Genomic DNA, 23539 nt, shown 5'->3' with positions numbered 1-23539 from the left:
ATGAATGGTCTTCCGTTTGAGGCTGCAATCCAACTGGCCTTTCATTTGCTTGCCAAAGCCAATTCTGCTTGCATTTGGTGAAAAGTCGAGTGTTAATTTTGGACATGGCATTCTGAATAAACAAACCTAAAATAAATACTGATTATGACCTATGCCAACGTCAACAGGAAAGACTTTTCAGAGTAAACAATTTCTCAATGTAAACAGCTAACAATTAAGTTTGAGTACACACATATTTGACTGCTCAGTTTTTATTCATTTTTGAGTTTTAGTTGTATTTATGTAACCGGTTTTACTTCGCCTCGCGAACGAGTGGGACTCGGACCGCGTCTACGGCACAGGAGGCGGACGCTCTAACAAGGAGGCTAAAGGCCAAGGCCTCTTTTTGAGATCAGGGGAGTGATGTTTACACGCACCAGCACTTACTTGCCTACGTCTGTTACACTTACTGTAGTACATCAAGTTAAACTAAACAAAAATCTGAAGTGTTGCGACTAGCTGAAATAAAATGAGTATTAAGGTTTTTTATGTATTATTTTTTATTTTTAATTGTATATCTGTTAATATTTATGATCTTTTCAATTCGTTTTAGCTTTAGTCGACTATAGTAACCCTGTCTTAAAGCAACGCTTTGTGGTTTAAGAAACTGAATTTATCCTCAGAATATTTGTATAATAGCTGGTTCTTTCTGTTAGCAATTAGCTATGATCTTGTCAGAGACTTACAACGTAAAATGTGACAAGCTTAGCTTTAGGTTGCCTCTTCCAAACGGTTGTGTAACCTTTTGGATGAAGCCACTGTATATTTCCTATCAAGTTATTACCATTGAGATTAGCTTGGTAATTAATCATGCTCGTTTAATTGGATTTCATGTAGCTTAGCCTGTTCATATGGGAGCACTTGAAGCAATGCATTGATCATAGGAAGTGAATTGATAAGGACCGACTCTCAATTCTCCGACTCCAGTGATCCATAACCCCGCTGATAGGTCTGACTGGAATGAAGGAGTGCATTTCTGTAATCAGCTGCGCACGTGGAGGTCAGGTGACTCTGGGTCCACGTGTGCAGAATGCAGAGGAAGTTCAGTCAGGTTCCTGAAAAAAATCAATGCGCCTCTGTGGCAGCATCAGTGTTTAATTCAGCCCCTGACATTTTTCTTTTTCTTCTTCCTTTCCCTCCTTTTCTTTAGTCTTAGGCTTTGATGGGAATTTAAAGACCCGCCAGGAGTGGATGGGTAATCAATTTATAAGAGACTTAATGTATGTATCCACATGCAATCTTAATTAATACAAAGGGAGAAAGATGCTGTGATATCTATGCTCTGCTGCTATAGGAATGATGGGCAGAAAAAAAATGGGTCATGGGGGTTTGAGTGAACCCATTCAGAATTCACGGCTTGTCATAACAGGCTCTACTCTAATTTCCCTCTATTTTCCCCTATTTTTTGTCTTCTTCATTTTCTGTGACAGTCATGTTTTAAGGACACATATGTGTGATTAGACTCTGATATTATGTGTGAAATACTACAGCTTAACTCAAGTGCCCATCCAAAACACTGAGATTAAAGGACCGGGTCTTGTTCTTCATTTTTTATATTTTGCTGCTAGATTTGTACTTGCTGCTAGAATTGGTCACACTTTATTTTAAGGTCCAATTCTCGCTAATAAGAAACCATTAACTACAACTTTTGCCTTAATAATCTCCTAAATTGCTGCAAATTAGGAGGTATTAGTTAAATTTAGGTATTAGTTAGGATTAGGGATGTAGGATGTGGTCATGCAGAATATGTGCTTTAAAAATACTAATAAACAGCCATTATGTTAATAGTAGGCCTGCTAAACAACTAGTTAATAGCGAGATTAGTTGGTCCCTATACTAAAGTGTTACCCTAGAATTGTAATATGAGTGTATTAATTTAACAGATGCTTTTGTCCAAACAAAGTATGGGGTTGTTTGAGGAAAGGTCTTTTCATTCATTCATTCCTGTCATGGAGAAACATATTATCTGGAGATATGAACTTTTTTTCCATTATATTTCAGTTTTTAAGAGGTTTTACTTTACTACTTCATACACTCTAAAACATGCTGGGTTAAATACAACCCAGTGTTGGGAAAAATATGGATGAACCCAGCGATCGGGTTGTTTAGACCCAGTGGTTGGGTTACTGCCCAGAAGGTTGGGTTAAACATTTAACTGTTGGTTGAAAACAACCCAGCATAAGCTCTATCCAATATTTACCCAGCACTGGGTGGTATTTAACCCAGCAGTGTACATGCACAAAGTGTAATATATGAATAATAAACTTACCAGTAACTCATCAAGTAGATGAAGTCAGCCCTTTTCAGTTTTTTCTAATGCCTGATGATACATTGTCCAGTGCCTTTTTAAAAAAAAAAAAAAGATTATTTTCATGATGCATAAGATGAGTGGATGGGATCCTTCTTAAACATGAAATTATCATAATTGTTATTTATTTATTTGTTTGCTAGCTAAACATCATCCATGACTTACATCTTTGTTCATCTGTATTTGGCGCAAGAATTTAAGCAGGCATATAAATTATAAATTTAAGTGGATCTCATTGGTGAAAAGTTAGTGTGTCATGACTGTTGGTCTGTTTCATTTGGTTTGGTTTGGCCAAATCATTTAGATTCCTTTTAATTTAGCCAACAATTTACAGCAAATTAAGTACTTTTATATACCTTCACTCTTAAAAATAAAGGTGCTTCAAAAGGTTCTTCAGCCGATGCCATAGAAGAACCATTTTTGGCTCCACAAAAAACCATTCAGTCAAAGGTCAAAACCATTTCTTCCTTACCTTTGTGAAACAGAAAGGTTCTTCAGATGTTAAAGGTTCTTTATGGAAGCATTTAGACAAAAAGTTTCTTCTATGGCATCAAGAAGCACCTTTATTTTGTGTTTATGATGCTTTTAATATGAAAGATGAAGTTTAAAATACAACTTTTGTCGCCTTACCTCTCTCTCTCTCTGTTTCTCGTTTGTTGTTGTTTCATGGTAGAAATACATGAGTGAGAATAAATTATGACAGGATTTTTAGTGTTTACAGACTAAAGTTGTCGGATGAAGACCTCTTAACTGCCCAGTCATATCACCTTGTCCTGTGGTCTGATATTTAAGAGGATCTGATAAGAGAGAAGGCCTCCTGTTCAACTTCCCCAACGGCCCTTTACGGGTAATTGAATTTATTTCAGGATCACCGCACTGCCGCCAAACAAAACCCACGAGAACAGCACTACATCATGTCCTATCAAACATGTCTTTTACTTCACCCGGTTGTGCTTCTTATCAAGCGTGTGTGTGTGTGTTTATTTATTTTGGAAAGAAAGAGTGTTGTGGCTGAGCAGTACTGAGATTGGAGCACTGGTGGATGACGAGAGATCAGGGGTGAGCGGGTGCAGAGCTAAAGCTGAGCCTCATTGATCAAATGATGGAAAGCTCATGAGTTCTCAAAGACAGAGGAGTAACCAGCCATGGGCAGTCACATCATGAATGGAAAGCATCTTTTGACCACTTGCAGGATGTATTTTAAGGACAGTGCTTAAAGAATATGGAACAAATGCAAAATGCTCATGCAAATGTGTTGAAAGCTTTGTGAATTACCCCATAAAGCCATGCATGCATGGGTTTTTGTTGTTGAGTATCATGGGGATTTTTAACTCATATAGTCAGATAGAGAAAATACACAAAAGGAGAGAAAAATCTAATAAAAATATGTATATGTATATGTATATATATATATATATATATATACACTGCCCTCCAAAAGTTTGGAAACACTTCTGGCAAAGTGTGGTTTTGGATGATATCAGCATAAATCCTCATCATTTTCTGGTGCAAATACATTAAAGTAACTTGACATTATCATTGAAGACCAGCAATAAAACATGATAATGGCAATATATACATGTCTAAGTCAGACATGCCCCTTTGCCAGCTGTGATGCCTGGTTACTGGTTTAAACTTGGCCCAGGTTTTTAAAGGATTTTTGGGTCAGCACACCTTAATACTGTAGCTTCAACAATTGATTGCCGATTCAAAGTCAATGTTTGAATAAACAGACAGCTCGGATGCCCAGATTATGCAGAGCTGTAATAGCTGCTAATGGTGGATATTTTGATGAATCCACAATTCTATGTATAAACTGTTTATGTAATAAAATATGTTTTCGTAGTTTGTGTTGTCCCTTATCAGTGCAAAATTATCACAAATTAAAAAGGATTCATGCCAATATTGAACAAAACCCCACTTTTCTAGAGCGTTTCCAAACTTTTGGAGGGCAGTGTTAGTGTCTAGTAAGTGTTAAACACTACATACAATATGCAATTTATTTATTTACATAAAAAATTAAGATTCAAAAGAGTGCAAAGAAATACAAATAAATTGTGAAAGACTAAGCAACATCATTGTGAATACATTCATCGGCTAAGCCTTCTATATGCACTATTAACATTGATCATTTTCAGCTGGGAGGCCATAAGCGAATTATCAGCAAACTTAACAATTACAAATATGCCTAAAGCCCGGCTCACACTGTGCGATTTTGGCCACGATTTGGTCGTCTGAGACAAATTTTGAAAATCCTAAAATCCTAAAAGATTCCTATAATCCTAGGCTAAAATCGGTTGTCTAGATCGCTGGATCTAGATCGTCTAGATCCTCTTTCCAAGATGGCGCCGCTGTGTTCGGACGCCGTTAGGTTCGCTCCACTGAGAATTTGCTTCTACCTTCCTTTTTACTTAGTTTTACTTTCTCTTTTTACACATCTCACGTCGGCACTGATCACCTACAACATAGAAACACTTTTGGACATTGGAAACCGCTACACCAACCTGTTTCAGGACACTTTGTCCACGAATCCTGCGTGGCCTCTGGAGATTCTTCGGAACGCGGAGATAAACAACACCCCCCCGAGGCGACGGATCAAGAAACACCGCGGGAAGCGCGCTGGAATTCGAGTCAGACTCAGGAAAAGGGCTCACAGTCCTCCTCTCCCAAGCATTCTCCTCGCTAATGTCCAATCCTTGGAGAATAAGATGGACGATCTTAGAGCCAGGATTAGTTTCCAACGGGACATTAGGGACTGTAACATCCTTTGTTTGTCAGAAACGTGGCTTTCGTCCTCGGTCCCGGACACTGCTGTAATGCCAAGTGATAACTTCTCTGTCTTTCGGACTGACAGAACAGCAGAGGCCGGTAAATCCAGGGGTGGAGGAGTATGTTTCATGATCAACAAGAAATGGTGTGACCCCAGGAATATCTCCATTCTGTCGCGTTCCTGCTCGCCTCATCTGGAACATCTTTCCATTATCTGCCGCCCATTTTATCTGCCCCGGGAGTTTTCATCGATCATTGTTACTGCTGTGTACATTCCACCACAGGCGGACACTGGCTTGGCTTTGTCTAAACTTCACGATGTGCTCAGCGGCCACATTAACAAACATCCTGACGCTGCCTTCATCATCGCGGGGGACTTTAACAAAGCCAACCTCAAGCAGGTCATGCCGAACTTTTACCAACATGTATCCTGTCCAACTAGAGGACCAAACACACTGGATCATTGCTACACTCAGTTCAAGGATGCCTACAAAGCCCGCTCACTACCGGCTTTTGGCAAATCGGACCATGCCGCCATCTTTCTAACACCGAGATACAAACAAAGGCTCGTTCAGGAACCTCCGGTGCAGAGAGTAGTGACGCGCTGGTCCTCCCACTCAGAGACTATGCTGCAGGCGGCGCTTGATGACGTCGACTGGGACATGTTCCGGGCGAGTTCTTCTGACGTCAGCGAGTTCACGGATGTAGCATTAAGCTTCGTAAACACGCTAACCGAGCAAGCTACAGAAACAATAACGATAAGGACATTCTCCAATCAGAAACCGTGGGTGGACAGAACAATCCGTGCCGCGGTTAACACACGCACCGCCGCTTACAATGAGGCTCTTCTGTCTAGGAATATGAGCGAGTACAAAGCATCGTGCTATGCTCTCCGACGCGCAGTAAGAGCCGCTAAACACAGATACAAAGAGAGAATTGAGTCTCATTTCCAGCTCAACGACTCTCGACGGATGTGGCAGGGACTGAGGACCATCTGTGACTTCGGAAACAAATCCTCCGCGGAGGTGAGAGCAGATCCGTTGCTGGCCGACGAATTAAACATCTTCTACGGCCGCTTCGATGGCAACGGCGGTGGCGCGTTTCTGCCGACCAGCGCGTCTGGAAGCAGCAGGCAGAGCAGCGATGATCCTGTAATCACCGTGTCGGAGGATGAGGTTCGGAGGGCGCTAAAGAGAGTGAACGTCAGGAAAGCAGCCGGACCTGATGGGATAACCGGCCGTGTTCTGAGGTCCTGCGCCGATCAGCTCGCTGGTTTGTTCACTTCTATCTTTAATGAGTCCCTTGCTACCGCCGTGGTTCCCACCTCATTCAAAAAATCCATCATTATCCCTGTGCCAAAGAACAATAAACCCTCTTGCCTGAATGACTATCGCCCAGTTGCCCTCACATCTATAGTCATGAAGGTTTTTGAGAGACTTGTAAAGAGCCACATTTGCTCCTCCATCCCTGATACTCTGGACCCTCTTCAGTTTGCCTATCACCCAAACAGATCCACGGACGATGCCATTTCTCACGTTCTCCACTCTTCCCTCACACACTTGGATAGCAACAATGGAAATTATGTAAGGCTGCTATTCATTGACTATTGCTCAGCTTTCAACACTATAGTCCCCATCAAGCTGGCATCTAAACTCACAGACCTCGGCCTAAACTCCTCACTCTGTGACTGGATTCAAGACTTCCTCACCGGCAGACCTCAAGTGGTGAAAGTTGGCCAGTTCACCTCAAACTCCATCACTCTGAACATAGGAGCCCCACAGGGCTGTGTCCTGAGTCCCCTGCTCTACTCTCTCTACACGCATGACTGCGTGTCCTCTCACAGCTCCACATCTATTGTCAAATTCGCTGATGATACTGTGGTTCTGGGCCTCATTTCCAACAACGATGAGACCGCATACTTGGACGAGGTAGAGAGACTCACATCATGGTGCCAGGACAACTGTCTCTCTCTGAATGTGAGCAAAACTAAAGAGCTGATCATGGACTTCAGGAAGAGACAGCAGCAGCCCTACACACCTCTTATGATCAGTGGGACCCCTGTGGAGAGGGTGAGTAGCTTCAAGTACCTCGGTGTAAACATCTCCGAGAACCTGACTTGGACTACACACATCCAAACTCAGGTAAAGAAAGCCAGGCAAAGACTGTACCATCTGCGACAGCTGAGGAAATTCAGGGTCTCACCAGCAATCCTGAAAACTTTCTATTCAGGGACCATAGAAAGTGTATTGACTCAGTGCATCTCAGTGTGGTATGGAAACAGCTCCAATCAGGACTGCAAAGCACTACAGAGAGTTGTGCGCTTAGCTGAGCGCATCTCAGGGTCTGCTCTCCCCTCTCTGCAGGACATCTACCTCAAACGCTGCAAAAATAGAGCTGTCAAAATAATCAAGGACTCAAATCACCCTGGTAACCAGCTATTCACTTTGCTTCCATCTGGTAAGCGCTTCCGTAGCCTGATGGCAAAAACTGAGAGACTTAGGAGGAGCTTCTTCCCCCAGGCCATCAGGCTCCTAAACTCTAACTCTGTGTCATAACATCACTTGACTCCATGTAAATATCACCATATCAATAAGCTATTCATAATTTTTCTCTACCTCATATTGCTGCTATTATATACCCTGTACAACTTTTTTGTACATTATTTTGCACATTCCTCTTAGTACTATTTAAGTCAACAACATACTGACCTGCACATTTATATTTATATTTTTTATCTATCTTTTTATTTTATTCTTTTTATTTTATTTTATTTTTTTTATTTTTTTCTACTTTTCTTCTCTTAATATTTGTATACTTTATAATTGCACTGTCCTTGGAGCGGACCTGACCTACATTTCACTGCTGGTTATACTCTGTATAATTGTGTATGTGACGAATAAAACTCTTGAAATCTTGAATCTTGGTTTGACATGTTCACCAACAGCCGATTAATGGCCGTTGCGATCAATTTTTTCCTCCGATTAAATTCTGGCAGTGTCAGAAGATTTCAGACACTTTCCTGCAGTGTGACATCTCCTACGACGACCGTCAAACCAAGAACCAATAGGAGCACTGAACTTGATGACGCAATTAGCGCGACAACCATTCATTATTTGTAAAAACAATATATGTACAACGTAAAGTTTACTTAAAGTTTATTTATTAAGGGGCAGGATGTTTAAACTCGAATAACAAAATTACCTCAAGTTCGCTCTGTAGAACTGGAAGTCCATAAAGTCCTCTTTTGCCCAGCCATGACTTGCTCCACACACGTTGTCTTTTTCGTTTTTTTTTTTTTTTAACATCAAGGCATGTAATTAATAAAACTAATGCTACACGTTGCTGTTGTTTGCTACCTACCATTATAGCGAGAGAACGCGGGTCACGTGTTGATGACGTAAAACTCCGGACAAGTCTTCTTGAGTACGTCCGTTTTTATCGCGTCTTGACTGTCGTACAGTCTGACATTAAGACAACTGAGATCCTACAGTCTGACATGGGGATCATGTTCGTACAGTGTGACAAGCAGCAATCGCAAAAGATTATTAAAAATCGCACAGTGTGAGCCCGGCTTAAAGCATGTCCAACACTTAAGTTCTTGAATGGCCATTAGTGCAAATGTCAGAAACACAGAAACCATGACATACTGGCTACATCAGGCATGGTTGCATACAAAACTAACTTCTGCCAGTTGAGATATAAAATGCAATGATGCTGCAACCAATGTAAACTTCTGACTCAAATAATCTTTTGCTAAGCCCATTGTTGTAAAACGACAGTGACTGATTTTAGCTGTTTTTTTCTGACTTTTTTCTCACAATTGCAAGTTTATAGTATCTCATAATTTTGTCTTCTTTTCTCAGAATTGTGAGATACAAACTCGCATTGATTGATATTGATTGTATTCATGTATTGATTGATCAGAGAGGCGGTAGCATCTAAAGACTTTACAGTACTGTGGTGAGTTTAAGGTCGAATTTACTTAGTGAAGAGCCAGTTGAATAGTTGGTGTGAACAATAACAGTCTGAGAGTGTAGGGAGGGTTTTTTAAATAATCACTACCAGTCAGTGACCTGAGCTGTATAGCCCATATTTCCCATTGATGGTCCATTGAATACGCTAGCGGTCTCAAGCACTGATCTTTGCTCCACTTTAATAACAACTCATGAAAGTTGTTTTCTGTTTACTATTGATTCTCTCTTAATGGTCATTTGGAATGATTAAAGAGTATATGTGCACTTGTGCTCCTCTGAGGCTCTATAAAGTACTGGGCAAATCACACTTTTCATTACTTTCCACAAAGGTTAGAATGACCTGTGACAGATCTCAACCCGCCAGCAGTTTCATAGTCCAAAACAGACTCCCTTTATTCCCTCTCCAATTTAGCTTATTAATTTGACTCGTTTGGAAGGTATGGAGAGTAATCAAGGTATAGCACACTAAAAGAAGCCTGTTCAGTTTGCTTTTGGTCCACATGGAGATATAAAGAGATACAAATGTTCAAAAAGTTTAAGAAGAGTTTGTGTACCCGTAGAAGGGATTTGTAGCAAAACTAGATTTAACTCACTTATGATTTGTATGCTGTTTGTACGGAGATGAAATCTCAATGTGGCTTCCGACCTTGCCTTATATATCAGATATATTCATGTTTATATTAATATATTTTGCAAATGCACAAAGGTGTAAAAACCAGTTAAAGTTTCAGTTAAACACGTTTCAGTCTTCAGTTAAAGTTTAAACATGTATTTGTTCTTAATTATTTAATAGTAAAAAAAAATAAATGCTCCTGTATTTGAAATAGACTGATAAAAGCAAGAGACGATGAAAGCTTATAATTAAATGTGCAAACCGTACAAACTGCCTAAGGATTTGAAGTCAATATCATGAAATCTGTTAACAATGATGACTAAACATTAAATTTGGCTGCAGATGATCATTTTCTTATACTTGAATGTAGTTATAATATAGTAACTGATAAATGTGCACTTTGTAATCTAAAGGTCCAAGGACTAAAAATATATTTTTTCTTACCTTAGAAACGTAATTTAGTAACCGTTTTCATTTTAATGATACTCATATCAAATTCCCTGATACCCAAGCTCAGTAATAAAGTCCAGTTACTCAAGTAATCTAAGCCACTGCTGATTCATATTGTGACTTTTATGCCAAACTTTTTCCTCTATTCACCTGAAATATGATACTTAATGGTATGACACCCTTCAATCTTAATCAGTTTCCAAATTCAAAGTTATAAGTTTCTCTAGGAGTGATAATGGAGATTTAATTAGAAAAAAGTGGAATAAAAATGTTATCCAAATGACTGTGCTGTGATGGATGGGATAGATAAGACAGAAAGACTTAAATAAAAGCATGCAATGATAAAACACACAATTTGGAAAATCAAAACAAAGATTCACTTGCAGCAATTCAGGAAATGTACTGTATGTCTGACAACATACTCTTTGTTTCAGTTACAATGTTGCTGATTTACAGGAATCCATTATTTGCTATTAAAGGAACAAGACATGGGCAGAGCTACAGTATAATGCATAAATATAAATACACAAGTTACAAAAACTAAATGCTGAAGATACAATATATATTTGTGTTGATATAAATACTGTATAACCTAAAGAAACCTGCAGTGGTTCTTGATCCCCAAATTAGCTTAGACAAGCAGTGCTCCATAAACAGATGATCTGTGTCAGCAATATCTTTGCAGGTGTGTAATGAAGGATGATTTAAACAAGCAAACAACTAAAGTAAAACTAATTAAGGGAGATTATTTTTGTAAAATGCAGACTATTCCGTGAAAGAGAACATGTGGGCATTAAATACGGCAATTTGATTTCAAAAGCATAAAAGTATGCTTGAATAGTGGATTTTGGATTTAAAATCTTTATTTGGAATGCATCTGTGTCTGTGAGTTTAACTTTTTTGTAAATTTTTTCTTTAACTTTTTTTTTTTTTTTTTTTTTAAATTTTACTTCAGAGTGTAGTGCTGTATTTTCTAGTAGGCAAAATTGTTCTTTTAAGCTCTCAATTTTCTATGTGGGAGGTTTTGGAGAAAAACTGTCTAAACTGTTCCACAGATTAGATAATGCCTCTATCACATCAAGTTTGACTTCTTCAGTCATTTTTATGACACTGTAGTATATTTGCAAAGGCCCTTGATGGCAAACTCTTCTTTTGTTTGCAGAATGGCCCTCATCCACGAACTCAGGAAACCCCGCCGCCGCCCCCAAATACTGGAACTTTTCTTGGATAGCAGAGGACGAGCTAACTTTCCCTGAGAATCCTGTATCAACTTCAGGTAAGTCGCCCGGCATCAGTATCATAAAGCTTCTTGACCTCAGAGACAAAGGCAGACTGTTTCAGGATGTGATGCATGTAGGCAGTTGGTTGTCAGTGTGCATAAACGTCCGTTTCTCATTCAGCACACGCTCTCATAGCTTTTGACTGCCTGGTCTTGAACTTGCAGTAAGCATCAAGCTTGTAAGGATTACAAATGATGTAACAAGCCACATCTAAAAGGATGTTTTAAAGAAGATAGCCCAGAAACTCTATCAGCCTTGTGCACTCAATGCATTCAGAATCTACCGTTAAGATGCATTCAATGCTTTTATATCTTGGTTAAATGCATTGCTCTTGAAAATGTTCCAAAGTGTAATCTACAATAAATGATTAGCTTGTGCTGCAATATAAGTTCATATTTTTTAAGCAGTGTAGATGTCAGCCTTGAAAGGAAGCAGTATAGAGCAATAACAAGTCATGGGAATATTATTACAATATATAAATGTGCAGGAACATAATATGTATGTAAAATTAAAAGAACAAATGTTTAAATTCAAATTACATTTTGCAATATAAAATGATGTGTCTGGTAGGCAAAAAAAATAAAAAAAGTAAACATGAATTAACTGGTTTTATTCAGATAAATATTTAACTGGATCAACCAGACGCAAAAAATGGCATGGGTCAGATAATGTAGATATTAAATTAATAGTCAACTACGTTAAAAACTGACCCTTTTAAGACTAGAATACATGACACAATTAAAATTAAATTAAATTAAATTAAATTAAATTAAATTAAATTAAATTAAATTAAATTAAATTAAATTAAATTAAATTAAATTAAATTAAATTAAATTAAATTAAATTAAATTATCCATATGGGGCTTTAAAATTACCTATATTAGATTTGATTATTTTAAGAAAAGGCATTTTGTTTTTACCTTTATTTTCTCAAATTCATAAGGAAATTTCAAATTCATGAAATGTAAATAATAGTGCTGTCAAAAGATTAATCGTAATTAATCGCGTCCAATATAAAAGTTTTTTTGTTAACATAATATATGTGTGTATATTTATTATGTATATATAAGTACACACATGCATGCATATATTTAAGAAAAATATGCTATGTTTATATATGCATGCATGTGTGTGTATTTATTATGTATATATAAGTACACACATGCATGTTTATATTATATTTATATAATTGATGTCATATATAAATATATATGAAATATATTTATATATGACATAAATTATATAAATATAATTATATACATGTAAATTCATGTAAATATTTTCAAAATATATATTGTATGTGTTTGTATTTATATATACATAATAAATATACACAGTACACACAAATATGTTATGTAAACAAAAACTTTCATTTTGGATGTGATTAATCGTGATTAATCGTTTGACAGCACTAGTAAATAATAAACAGTGTTGGGTAAACAACGTGAGTGACATAATCGGATTACGTTTTTTCAAGCAACTAGTGAAGCAATGCTTTACTTTTAAATTTACGAGAAAATATCTGAGTTACTTTTTCAAATAAGTAAGTTACTTTGTTTTCCCATTTATACACTGACACCTCTCCTGTCCAAGTGTTGAGAAAAACTGGGAGTGAGGTGCAGAGGCACTTCTTTCAGCAGGAGGCTTATTCGTTTCTCTTTTGGTGTGTAAAAGGCCTTTACATTTGCCAAAATGATAACTTCTAGGGTTTTTGCAAGTCCAGCTCAGGAAATAAAAAGTGACACAAAAATAATGTAATGCATTACTTTCCATAAAAAGTAACTAATGCAATGAATTACTTTTTTATTCCAAGTGATCAAGGGCTTGCCACTCAAGTGTTCACTCATGCAGTGTTAGCAATGACTTACCTCCAAGTCAACTAGATGGAGGGAAGGGCATTAAAAACAAAACAAAACAAAAAAAACATGGCAGCTTATGTCTGTAATGGACTGGCCATCCATCCAGGGTGTTTCCGTGCCTTTGGCCAGAGACAATCCAGCATTCCCACAACCCTACACAGAACATGCTGTTTGAAAGATAGATTAGCTTTCTTTTGGGGCAGATGTCATCAAGCTCTCCTGTTTTTCAATCCCAACCACTATTAATCAATGGGAGTCCATTCTGGTACAGTGTGTGATGCCAGTATATATATATATATATATATATAACTGTTTTAACTAACAGGAGAAGGGGTGAAGGCGGGTCTCTGGCACCTCAAAACCAGTTGCTTCAGCCAGATGGGGCTTGTTAACCTTGATTGGTAGCCCATCTAGGAGAAGGTAAACTGTGATCCCAAACCTCCGCTGCCTTGCGGCTATACCCACCCATGGGAAAGGCTAGGGGAGCAAACCCCGATTTCAAATCCGGAGATGGAGTCCCTAAGGCGGTCCGACGCTGTCTTCAACGTCCTTCCGGCAACTCCTGCGACGCCACTGGTGCCAAGCTGTATCGGCATTCGCCTTTCCCTTGGATCCACCTGCTGCGTGGAGAGGGGGAGTCTGCTGCATGGGCAACAGCTGATTCTCCATATTACCCTGCCCAGGCTTCGTAGTTTCCACTGGAGAGGACACTCCAGCGTCGCCACAAGGTGGCGGCAGGAAACTACACCATCGTCTCACGTAGATGGAAGGATGCCGACGACGACGATATATTGGTTTATATATATATATATATATATATATATATTGGTTTATTTGGGAACATTTTATTGATAAAAACTTTTTTTTGACCCTCCATCTCAAAATATTTTTTTGTTGCTTCAGGGCAACATTGTACAACAACGGTGCAGGATCACAGAGAAAATACTCCATTCACATATCATAAGACAATGTTCAGAGAGCAATACAAAATCACAAATCTGGTAAAATGTAAAGAAATCATTAAGTAAAAAGAGAAAAACACTTGAAACACATTGATATAGACATACGTTTGTACTGTAGTTCAGGCCTGGGAAACTTCGATCCTGGAGGGTCACTGTCCTGCAGAGTTTAGCTCCAACCTTAATCAAACACACCTACCTGTAGCTTTCTAGTGATTTTAAATACATTAATTAGCTGGTTCTGATGTGTTTGATTAGGGTTGGAGCTAACTCTGCAGGACAGTGGCCCTCCAGGACCGAAGTTTCCCAACCCTGATGAAGTGTATCATGTCATATCATGTAATTCATGGGATGAGATTTTACGCCGTGAGAAACTTCAAAAAGCACTACTTTTCTGCTGTGAAACAGAGGTGCACCTTATACTTTTTGCACATCACTTTGGGTGTTCCTGCACACCCAGGAACCCTGTATCTTCCTTTTTTGTTACACATTATTTGCCCATATGTACTGTCAATGGGAAATCCTGTTTAGGGATGGGAGTTGTGGGCCCCTGCTTCCTTACCCCTTATTGCACAACGTTGCCCTGAGGCAATGAAAAGAAAAACTGAATTTCTGAACATGCAAAAAAATTAAATATATAAATAAATACAAATCTTCTCTATACCTTCATACACACACACAGATTTGTTTATGTATAGTTCATGTAATTTTATATAAGATTACTAAAGCAAATAGTCTTGCCTTCTTCTCACACCATGTGCTCCTGTGCCCATGTGTCAGAAAAGGGAGTCCTGTCTTCAAATGGTGCTTAATAGTGACTCCCACATCTTATTGGACTCTTCTTTGATACTTTTCAAACATTTTCATTTGTTGCAATCATTTAAAAAAAAAAAAAAAAAAAAAAACATTAATATATAATCTCAGTTAAATTTCCTGTTACATTCTGAAATATGTCAGATTATAGTGTCACGAATCAGGCCTCTGTGGCTCTCTCCGATCACCACCAGAGGGCACCTTCACCCGAGTACTAACTCTCCACGTGCCTAGGACTGATTACTGCCAAGTGTTTCTCATTACCCCAGCTACTTAAGCCACACTCTCACTTCACCCCATTGCGAAGTCTTGTTTAGCCCCGTCTGACATTTCTGAGTGTTTACCCTGATTGTTTATTCTGTGTATGATCCTGGACTGCCTTGACCCTTGTGATTCTCTGCCAACTGCCCCTTTGTCGTTTGATCTGTTCCTGACCTGTTCCCAGCCTACTGCCTGCCCTGACCCTAGCCTGGTAACTCTTATGGTTCTGGTTTTCTGTGATATTCCTGACGCTGTTGATCAACCACTGCCTGCTGTTGACTTTGATCTTAATAAACACTGCAAATGGATCAGCTTCTGACTCCTCATTACAGAAGACTTCGCCATGCCAGGACCCAGCAGTGTTAAATCAACTCTCCTCAGAGGTATCAGCCCAAGATTCGATGCTAGCCGCGCATCATCAACAGCTTCAGAAGCTCACCTCACTTACCGAGTTAGTAAGGACGCTACAAAGTCTCCACGTGGTGAGTCCGCCATCAAATCCCATGCCGCCCGCACCTGCGGCGGTGCCAACCACTCCCATAACGACTCCAACTCTGCAAAACCCACGACTTCTGCTTCCCAACAAATACGATGGATCCCTGGAAAGGTGTAAGGGTTTTCTAATGCAGTGTTACCTCTATATCAATCAACAACCTCTCACTTTCCCCACGGATGACAACCAAGTCTCGTTTATCTGCTCACTACTCACCGGCAGAGCGTTGGAGTGGGCTGCAGCGATGTGGGAGGGAAACCGCTTGTCATTTCTTTCCTATAACACCGTCCTTCGTCAGTTCTGCAAGGTTTTCGAGCACTCGGCCAGTGGAAAGGAGGTAGGAGAGGAGCTGATCGCTCTGTGCCAGGGCAACAGCACCATGGCGGATTATACCCTCACCTTCCGTACCCTTGCTGCTCAGACCGTCTGGGGGAATGACCCCCTTAAACTGCTCTACCGAAGAGGACTTAATGAGGAGCTTCAGTCTGAGCAGGCATGCCACTATGAAGGGAAAACCTTAGAACAATTTATGGAACTGACCATACGCATTGACAATTTGATGCGTTCACGACGTGCTCGTCGTCCAGCTCTACTTCACACTTCCACTTCGAGACTAAAGCCTTGATTGATTCTGGGGCAGCGGGGAATTTCATTGATATTACATTTGCCAAATCTCATAACCTCCCTCTCATTTCATGTGAATCCTGAGTGGTGGTGGCAGCGCTAGACGGACGACCGTTGGACTCTGGGAGGGTCAAATACCTGACTCCCGAATTACAACTTCAAACCAGAGTCCTACGCACCGAATCCATTAAACTGTTCGCCATTGAATCTCCTCAGAATCCTGTCATCCTGGGCTTACCGTGGCTGGAGAAACACAATCCCCGTATTTCATGGTCACCACATCAAATTCTCCAATGGTCAGAGTTCTGTCAACACCACTGTTTGACCTCCAGCAACAAACCCACCAATCTTCCCACGGAGATGAGACCCGAGCTCAGAGATCTTCCTGAACTACCCATTGAATACCATGACTTGTCTGAGGCCTTCAATAAAGCCAAAGCTTCCAAACTCCCTCTACACCGACCAAGTGACTGTGCCATAGACTTCATCCCAGTATCGACGCCCTCCAGAGGCAGAATCTTCCCTCTCTCACAACCTGAGTCAGAGACTATGAAACAATACATTGAGGAGGAGTTGCGCAAGGGCTTCATTGTACCATCCAAGTCTCCAGCGTCAGCAGGGTTTTTCTTCGTCAAGAAGAAGGATGGAGGCCCCCAACCCTGCATTGATTATCAAGCACTTAACGATATCACTGTCAAGTTTCGCTATCCTTTGCCCTTGGTAACCGCTGCCCTGGAACAGCTCCGCTCTGCCAAATACTTAACTAAACTTGACCTGCGCAGTGCATACAACCTGCTTCGAATTAGAGAGGGAGATGAATGGAAGACAGCCTTCTCGACTACATCTGTGCACTATGAATATCTGGTTATGCCCTTCGGGCTTGCCAACAGTCCTTCTGTGTTCCAGGCATTCAACAATGACCAGTCTTGTTTAGCCTCGTCTGACATTTCTGAGCATTTACCCTGATTGTTTATTCTGTGTATGATCCTAGACTGCCTTGACCCTTGTGATTCTCTGCCCCTTTGTTGTTTGATCTGTTCCCAGCCTGCTGCCTGCCCTGACCCTAGCCTGGTAACTCTTATGATTCTGGTTTTCTGTGATATTCCTGACGCTGTTTATTGACCACTGCCTGCTGTTGACTTTTATCTTAATAAACACTGCAAATGGATCCGACTGCTTCTGACTCCTCATTACATATAGAAGCAAAAAAATTATAAAAAATAACATTTTTCATAACATACTAATAAGTAGGAATTTTTTATATTATGGTAATGGGATATGATAAACAACAGCTGGGGAATTGTTAAAAGCGAGTTTGCACATTTGTTCCCATGGGGGAATGAATCTAAATCCACATATCACCTGTGAGAGCTTCAATAAAACTCTTTGGGGCTTTGTTCATATCAGGGAGAAGCAGTGAATGGCCTTGTCAGTTATCCCATAGGGCTCAGACAACAATGAAAGTCTCTGAAGTACCACAGTTTATGTCAGAGGTCAGACTGTCTGCCATAATTTAGCTGTGCTGTTGCCAAGAGCTGTCACAAATGGCTGTTTATGCAACACTTCTTCCCTTCCGCCATAGCCCTCAAATCTCATTCCCGCTCGTGTCCAATTCAGGATGATTGACATGTAGAGATTGAAGCTAGAGTGGCTTTAGCCTGAGCCCTTTCAGCCTGGGTAATTAGTGTCCCTCCACTAGCCATGCTCTCCTTGATTTATGTTTGGTGCCGGAAAGCTGACAATGTTCGCCATCCATCGACATGATTCAGACAGTGGGGTGGTCTGGATTTTTAGAGTCGGAGTAAAGCCCGCTATGCTCTGTATAATTTTTTTTTTTTGGAATCCTTTAAAATAATACCCTGGCAGACTGTACATTGTGATATCAAGAAGATAGACAAGGCAAATATGTGACATGACTGTACGATAGTCTGAAGATAAACTATTTAGCCCTGATTCGATGACAGCCAGTCCAGGACTGGATTGGACATGTTCAAGGCAGCAGTCCAAAATCAAAAGAATTTGATCACCATACAGGCAAAAGTTCATTTAAAAAAATAAACAGAGTGGCATCAATGAATGTGAATTGAGGTGTTTGTAAAAAGTGGCGGTGTGAGTATGGGAGGATTTTGAACAGTCAGGCATAGCATGATACAGTGCTTTTCGTTCAGTACGAGACCCCTTTCTATTGTGAAGTGCGAAGTGAAGTGACATTCAGCCAAGTATGGTGACCCATACTCGGAATTCGTGCTCTGCATTTAACCCATCCAAAGTGCACACACACAGCAGTGAACACACACACACCGTGAACATACACCCGGAGCAGTGGGCAGCCATTTTATGCTGCAGCGCCCCGGAAGCAGTTGAGGGTTCGGTGCCTTGCTCAAGGGCACCTCAGTCGTGGTATTGAGGGTGGAGAGAGCGCTGGACATTCACTCCCCCCACCTACAATCCCTGCCGGCCGGAGACTCGAACCCGCAACCTTTGGATTACGAGTCTGACTCTCTAAGGCCACGACTTCCCACGGGACACGACTATTAGTTCTAACTATTGGCACGACTATTGGACTCTCTAACCATTAGGCCACGACTTCCCACGGGACACGACTATTGGTTCTTCTGCAGACACAAACCGCAAGAGATCATTTTTTAACACTGCCAGAACTTTATCGGATACCAAGATTAATTGCAAAAAAAATGTATACGCTGTCTATAGACATGTCATACAAGGCGATCAGAGACTCATAATTTTGCTGTCTGACGACAGAAATCACGTGTCCACAAAAGCTTTTTTAGCTAGCAAAAATGAAAAAAATTACAAATTTCAGATGCTCTGCTAAAAATATGTTGTTGTTTTTTTTTAGTTTTTTTTGTTGAGACACTTTGGAAGTAATGTAGCAGACACATCGCAAATTAAATGTTGCAAGCATTTTTTATATCAGTATCCGTAGTAATGTGGGCGTTCCAACTGAAAACAATTGAAAAAAAATATGCTAGCCTCAGAAAAAATGCTTTGGTGGACACATAGCCTTAGGTTTCCAAAAATTTGTTCTGGCCAAAACCATGCATTTTGCACTGGGCTAGAAACAGCTGTTCTTCTTTATTCCATCACATTCACAATTGCAAAAAGAATGTTTTAGTAACGTCACGCCTCCAAAATTTACCTCCCAAGGGTACACAAGTCATGCATATCAGTTTATTGAGCCTGACATTGCCAGCTTTGATCTAATCTGTGAAGCAAAGCAGCCGCTCCGTCTTGAGTTCACAAATGAACAGGGTGCCACTCTGATGTCACAGCGATGTCACCGCTTGCAGTCTCCCCGCTGTTAAAAAAAAAATCACCTCAGTCTCTACAACCAAAATCATTTTGATTCGACCCAGATAGCGGAGCACAACATGGCCCCAACCGTAATGGGGTACGCAAAGCTCAAATCTTCTCCCGGCTGCAGAAATTTGCAAATGAATTCAAATAGGGCCGTTGGGAGAATCAGACATGTCGGCTCAGCTGAGCCCTATGTTTTCAAGCAGAAGAACAAGGAGAAGCAGTTGCCCTCGACGAAGACAAATCACAGGCGCCACCACTGGTAAAACAATAGACTACATCTGTTGCATGCTGGTGTGTATTGCACCCGGTTAAAGCGTGGCAGAGAGGGGCTTGGCTGAAGGCTGCCATCACCCAAAACACCCAGCACTCCAAATCGAGATTGATCCCCCACCCCACGGCCATGACACCAGGACTAATACTCTATTTTGTTTTGCCATGTTTCTCTGCCAAAACAAGCCCCTGGCACAGCTGGCATGTATGTGTGCCAGGGGACTGACAGCTTTTGTCCGGTGGAAAGAAGGCTGTGAATAAAATAAAACAAAAGTGCATTTTAGCTCACCTGTGGTCAGTAGTTACAGCCACATATAACCAGATGTTGTGCAGGTTGGCGTGTTTGTTGTTTTGCAGTTGTTTGAGATTGAGAGGTACAATCATGAAAACATTAATTTGTTATTTAATCCTTAGCCAGTTTGTACAGCAAAATAACAGCACAAAGCTGGATGGTCAGTTCTTTTTCGACAAGATTTGTACTTGATCAAGTTTGATCCTGACTCAATGTCTTCAGAATTGGATCCAGACCTCATTCACCTTTACCAAACATTTTCTTTAGCTGCTTATAAGAGTTTTGACCAATTTTGGACAGTTCCTCACCACAAACCTGTTTCAGTTTATCAATATTTCGGGGCTGTGTTAATAGCAGAGCCCTTTTTAGATTATGCCATCTGATTGAAAATTAGCCTATTGTTTACTCATCCTCAAAGCATCCTATGTGTATATGACTTTCTTCATTTAGACGAATCCAATCGGAGTTATATTAAAAATTGTCCTGGCCCCTCCAAGCCTTACAATAGGGTAAGCGGGTGCTTTTTGTCAACAGTCCAGAAGACGTGAAACAACGTGTGCGCGTTCCGTAAAAAAAATCCTGTTTCTTGAGTTCTTTTGGTCTTATCAGGACCAGAACAGATCTGACAAATTGACTGATTGACTGACTGATTCATTGATTGACTGATTATTATTATTTATTATTTTTTTAATTGTCTGAAATGTGCTGCAAAAGTAATGCAATTATCAGGCAAGCAAAGTGCACACATTTGGATTCATGCCAAATCAAAGAGGTATGTCAGCCCAAGTTTATTTGTATAGCATATTTTAAATAAATGAGTTTAGGCTTGGCTTTTGAAACAGTAAATGTTGTTTATAATGACTAGAATTCCCTAATTTATGTTTGTTTTATACTCACATTTTTATACTTACATTTTATACTGTCAACACTGACAGTTAATTCAGGCAGTTACTGGCAGTTACTTCAGGCCCTGTCCACACAAATGCGGTTATTTTCAAAACCGTAGCTTTTTCTATGGAGTTTGGCCATTCATCCACACGCAAATGCTGCACCAGGTCACTGAAACCAAACATTTTTGAAAACTCCTTCTAGAGTGAAGATTTTCTAAAACTCTGGTTGTTATCGTGTAGACAGAGATTTTGGCTTGTGACATCGGGGCATGCACTGTTATCTCCGCCTACTGGAAACTTTTTCAGGCTTCTGATTGCCCAACATGGCTTTACGGTTGAGATTATTTTGCCACCTGTTGGCTTGGCATGCTCTTGACAGTACTTCATAGCATGTGTTTGTGTTTTCATTTGGACAGAGATTTTTTTAAAAATCAGAAGAAAAAACTTTCATAAAAAATACTTGTGTATGAGAGGACATGGCCAAAATCACCACAGTCACCGTCCACATCATGCACCAGATCCCACTTGCCTGATTGTGGATTGCCATCACCTGCCACCAATCACCAGGCTCCCTATATATGTGCACTCTCCCTGCTAGCAGACTGTCTGGTCTCACAGTTTAGTACCTGTCAGTACCTGTCTCCTTAACCTGTGTTTACTCACCTCGATGATCATCCTACTCTTCATCCTACTCCTTACTCTTCCTATGTCCCCATCTGCTCCATCACTCCTTCGTTCCTCCAATCACCTGCAAGACAAAGAGACTCACCCTTGGACTGTTGATCTGTTTACCCCTGCCATTGTCTCCAATAAATCTGCCCTGCTGTGCTACATACCTTTGCTTCTCCATGTTATTGCTGTCATATACTTACTTTTTTTAAATTGGGTGAGAAGGAATAAAAGTGTATTTATAAATGTGTTTATAATGCTTGAAAAAGTTTTTAATTACTGATAATTTCTAAATTGAATCATAAAATGTAATAAAAATATGACTTTTCTGTGTTTGTATGCGTGTTTTCTCTTCTCAAATATGTAATTTTGACCCTGTGCAACATACAGTCACTTGTGACCTTATTTTCTTTCAAATATTGTGACGAGTCGGCTGCCTCCCCCCTTATTATGGTGATGGTGATGGAGCAGTGGATAAGACACATGCCTTTGGTGTGAGAGACCCGGGTTCGAATCCACTGTGAGACACCAATGTGTCCCTGAGCAAGACACTTAACCCCTAGTTGCTCCAGAGGCGTGCGACCTCTGATATATATAGCAATTGTAAGTCGCTTTGGATAAAAGCGTCAGCTAAATGAATAAATGTAAATGTAAATGTATTATCATCACCATCCCGTCCCGTATTCGCCGCCCTTCACCAGTCTCCTGACGGGAGTGGGTGTGTGAGAGAGGAGGGGCGCTGAAACAGCCAGGGCTGGCGGCGTGTGATGAGGCGCACCTGATCTGAATAGAGCCTCATCACCGCCGCTGTTTAAATGCCGAGCGCGCCTCTCCTCGGGAGACCGGTCTCTTCCCCGTACATGCACGCTGGTGTCCTCGTGGGTCCAGGAAGGGAGCGTCGAGAATGGGTCGAGTTCCGCACCCATGAGACGGCTGACGGGCCGGGATGCTGGGCCGTACTATCCCCCGGAAGCGCCGTGGGCCGAAGAAGGACGAAGCCGCTAGAAGAAGCCGCCGCCCCGGTCCCGAGAGGGAAGTGCGTGCGACCGCCGGACTGCGCCCCTTACCTGGACCCTTCCTTTCAGAACACTGCCTTGCGACGAGGACACCAGACCCCCCTGTTTATTTTTGGACACTTTAACCCCCCTTTGGACACTTTATTTTATTATTTTGTTTAATAGAAGCCTCTCTGAGGCGTGACGCCACACCGTCTGTCATTTGCTCCTCCCGCCACAATATGTTAATTAATGCAGAAATTGTGCATTTGGCCAGGTGTTCTGGTTGGCTGCAGGGACAAAGCTAGGTGGTTGCTGAGGTGTTCTGCGTGGTTGCTAGCATGATAGTTATTCTAGATATTCTAGTTACTTGATGTAACTTGGGTGCCTTCTTCAATTTCAGTCATGGAGATTTTGTTCACACATTTTATTATTAGCCTGATCACTTAGAAACATATAGCACACCACTCCTCATCAAGCCAGTTTGAGGTGCATTCTTTCCCGTAACACAAACAGAGCAGGATGAATTTATGACACTTACAGTTAGCGATTTCTTCAGATTATATATGAATACAATATTGTGTTTCGGTCACACTTTATATTAGGTGGCATCAACTACTATGTACTTACATCAAAAAATAAGTACAATGTACTTATTGT

The 23539-nt window shown here is 40.6% G+C and overlaps 1 protein-coding gene across 1 annotated transcript in view; it reads left to right on the top strand.

Annotated features, from left to right (window-relative positions):
- LOC306850160 (ALK tyrosine kinase receptor) overlaps positions 1-23539 on the top strand; it is a gene marked incomplete at both ends in the record, with an annotated part of 456170 nt that overhangs the window by 173133 nt on the left and 259498 nt on the right. The window contains one exon of the mRNA XM_079385625.1: positions 11316-11429. Coding sequence (XP_079241751.1) covers positions 11316-11429 — 114 coding nt within the window. The remainder of the gene's footprint in view (positions 1-11315; positions 11430-23539) is intronic.

This window comes from Barbus barbus (assembly GCF_936440315.1).
Source record: "Barbus barbus genome assembly, chromosome: 30".
Taxonomy (NCBI): Eukaryota; Metazoa; Chordata; class Actinopteri; order Cypriniformes; family Cyprinidae; genus Barbus; species Barbus barbus.
This window is presented reverse-complemented; position numbering and strand designations above follow the sequence as displayed.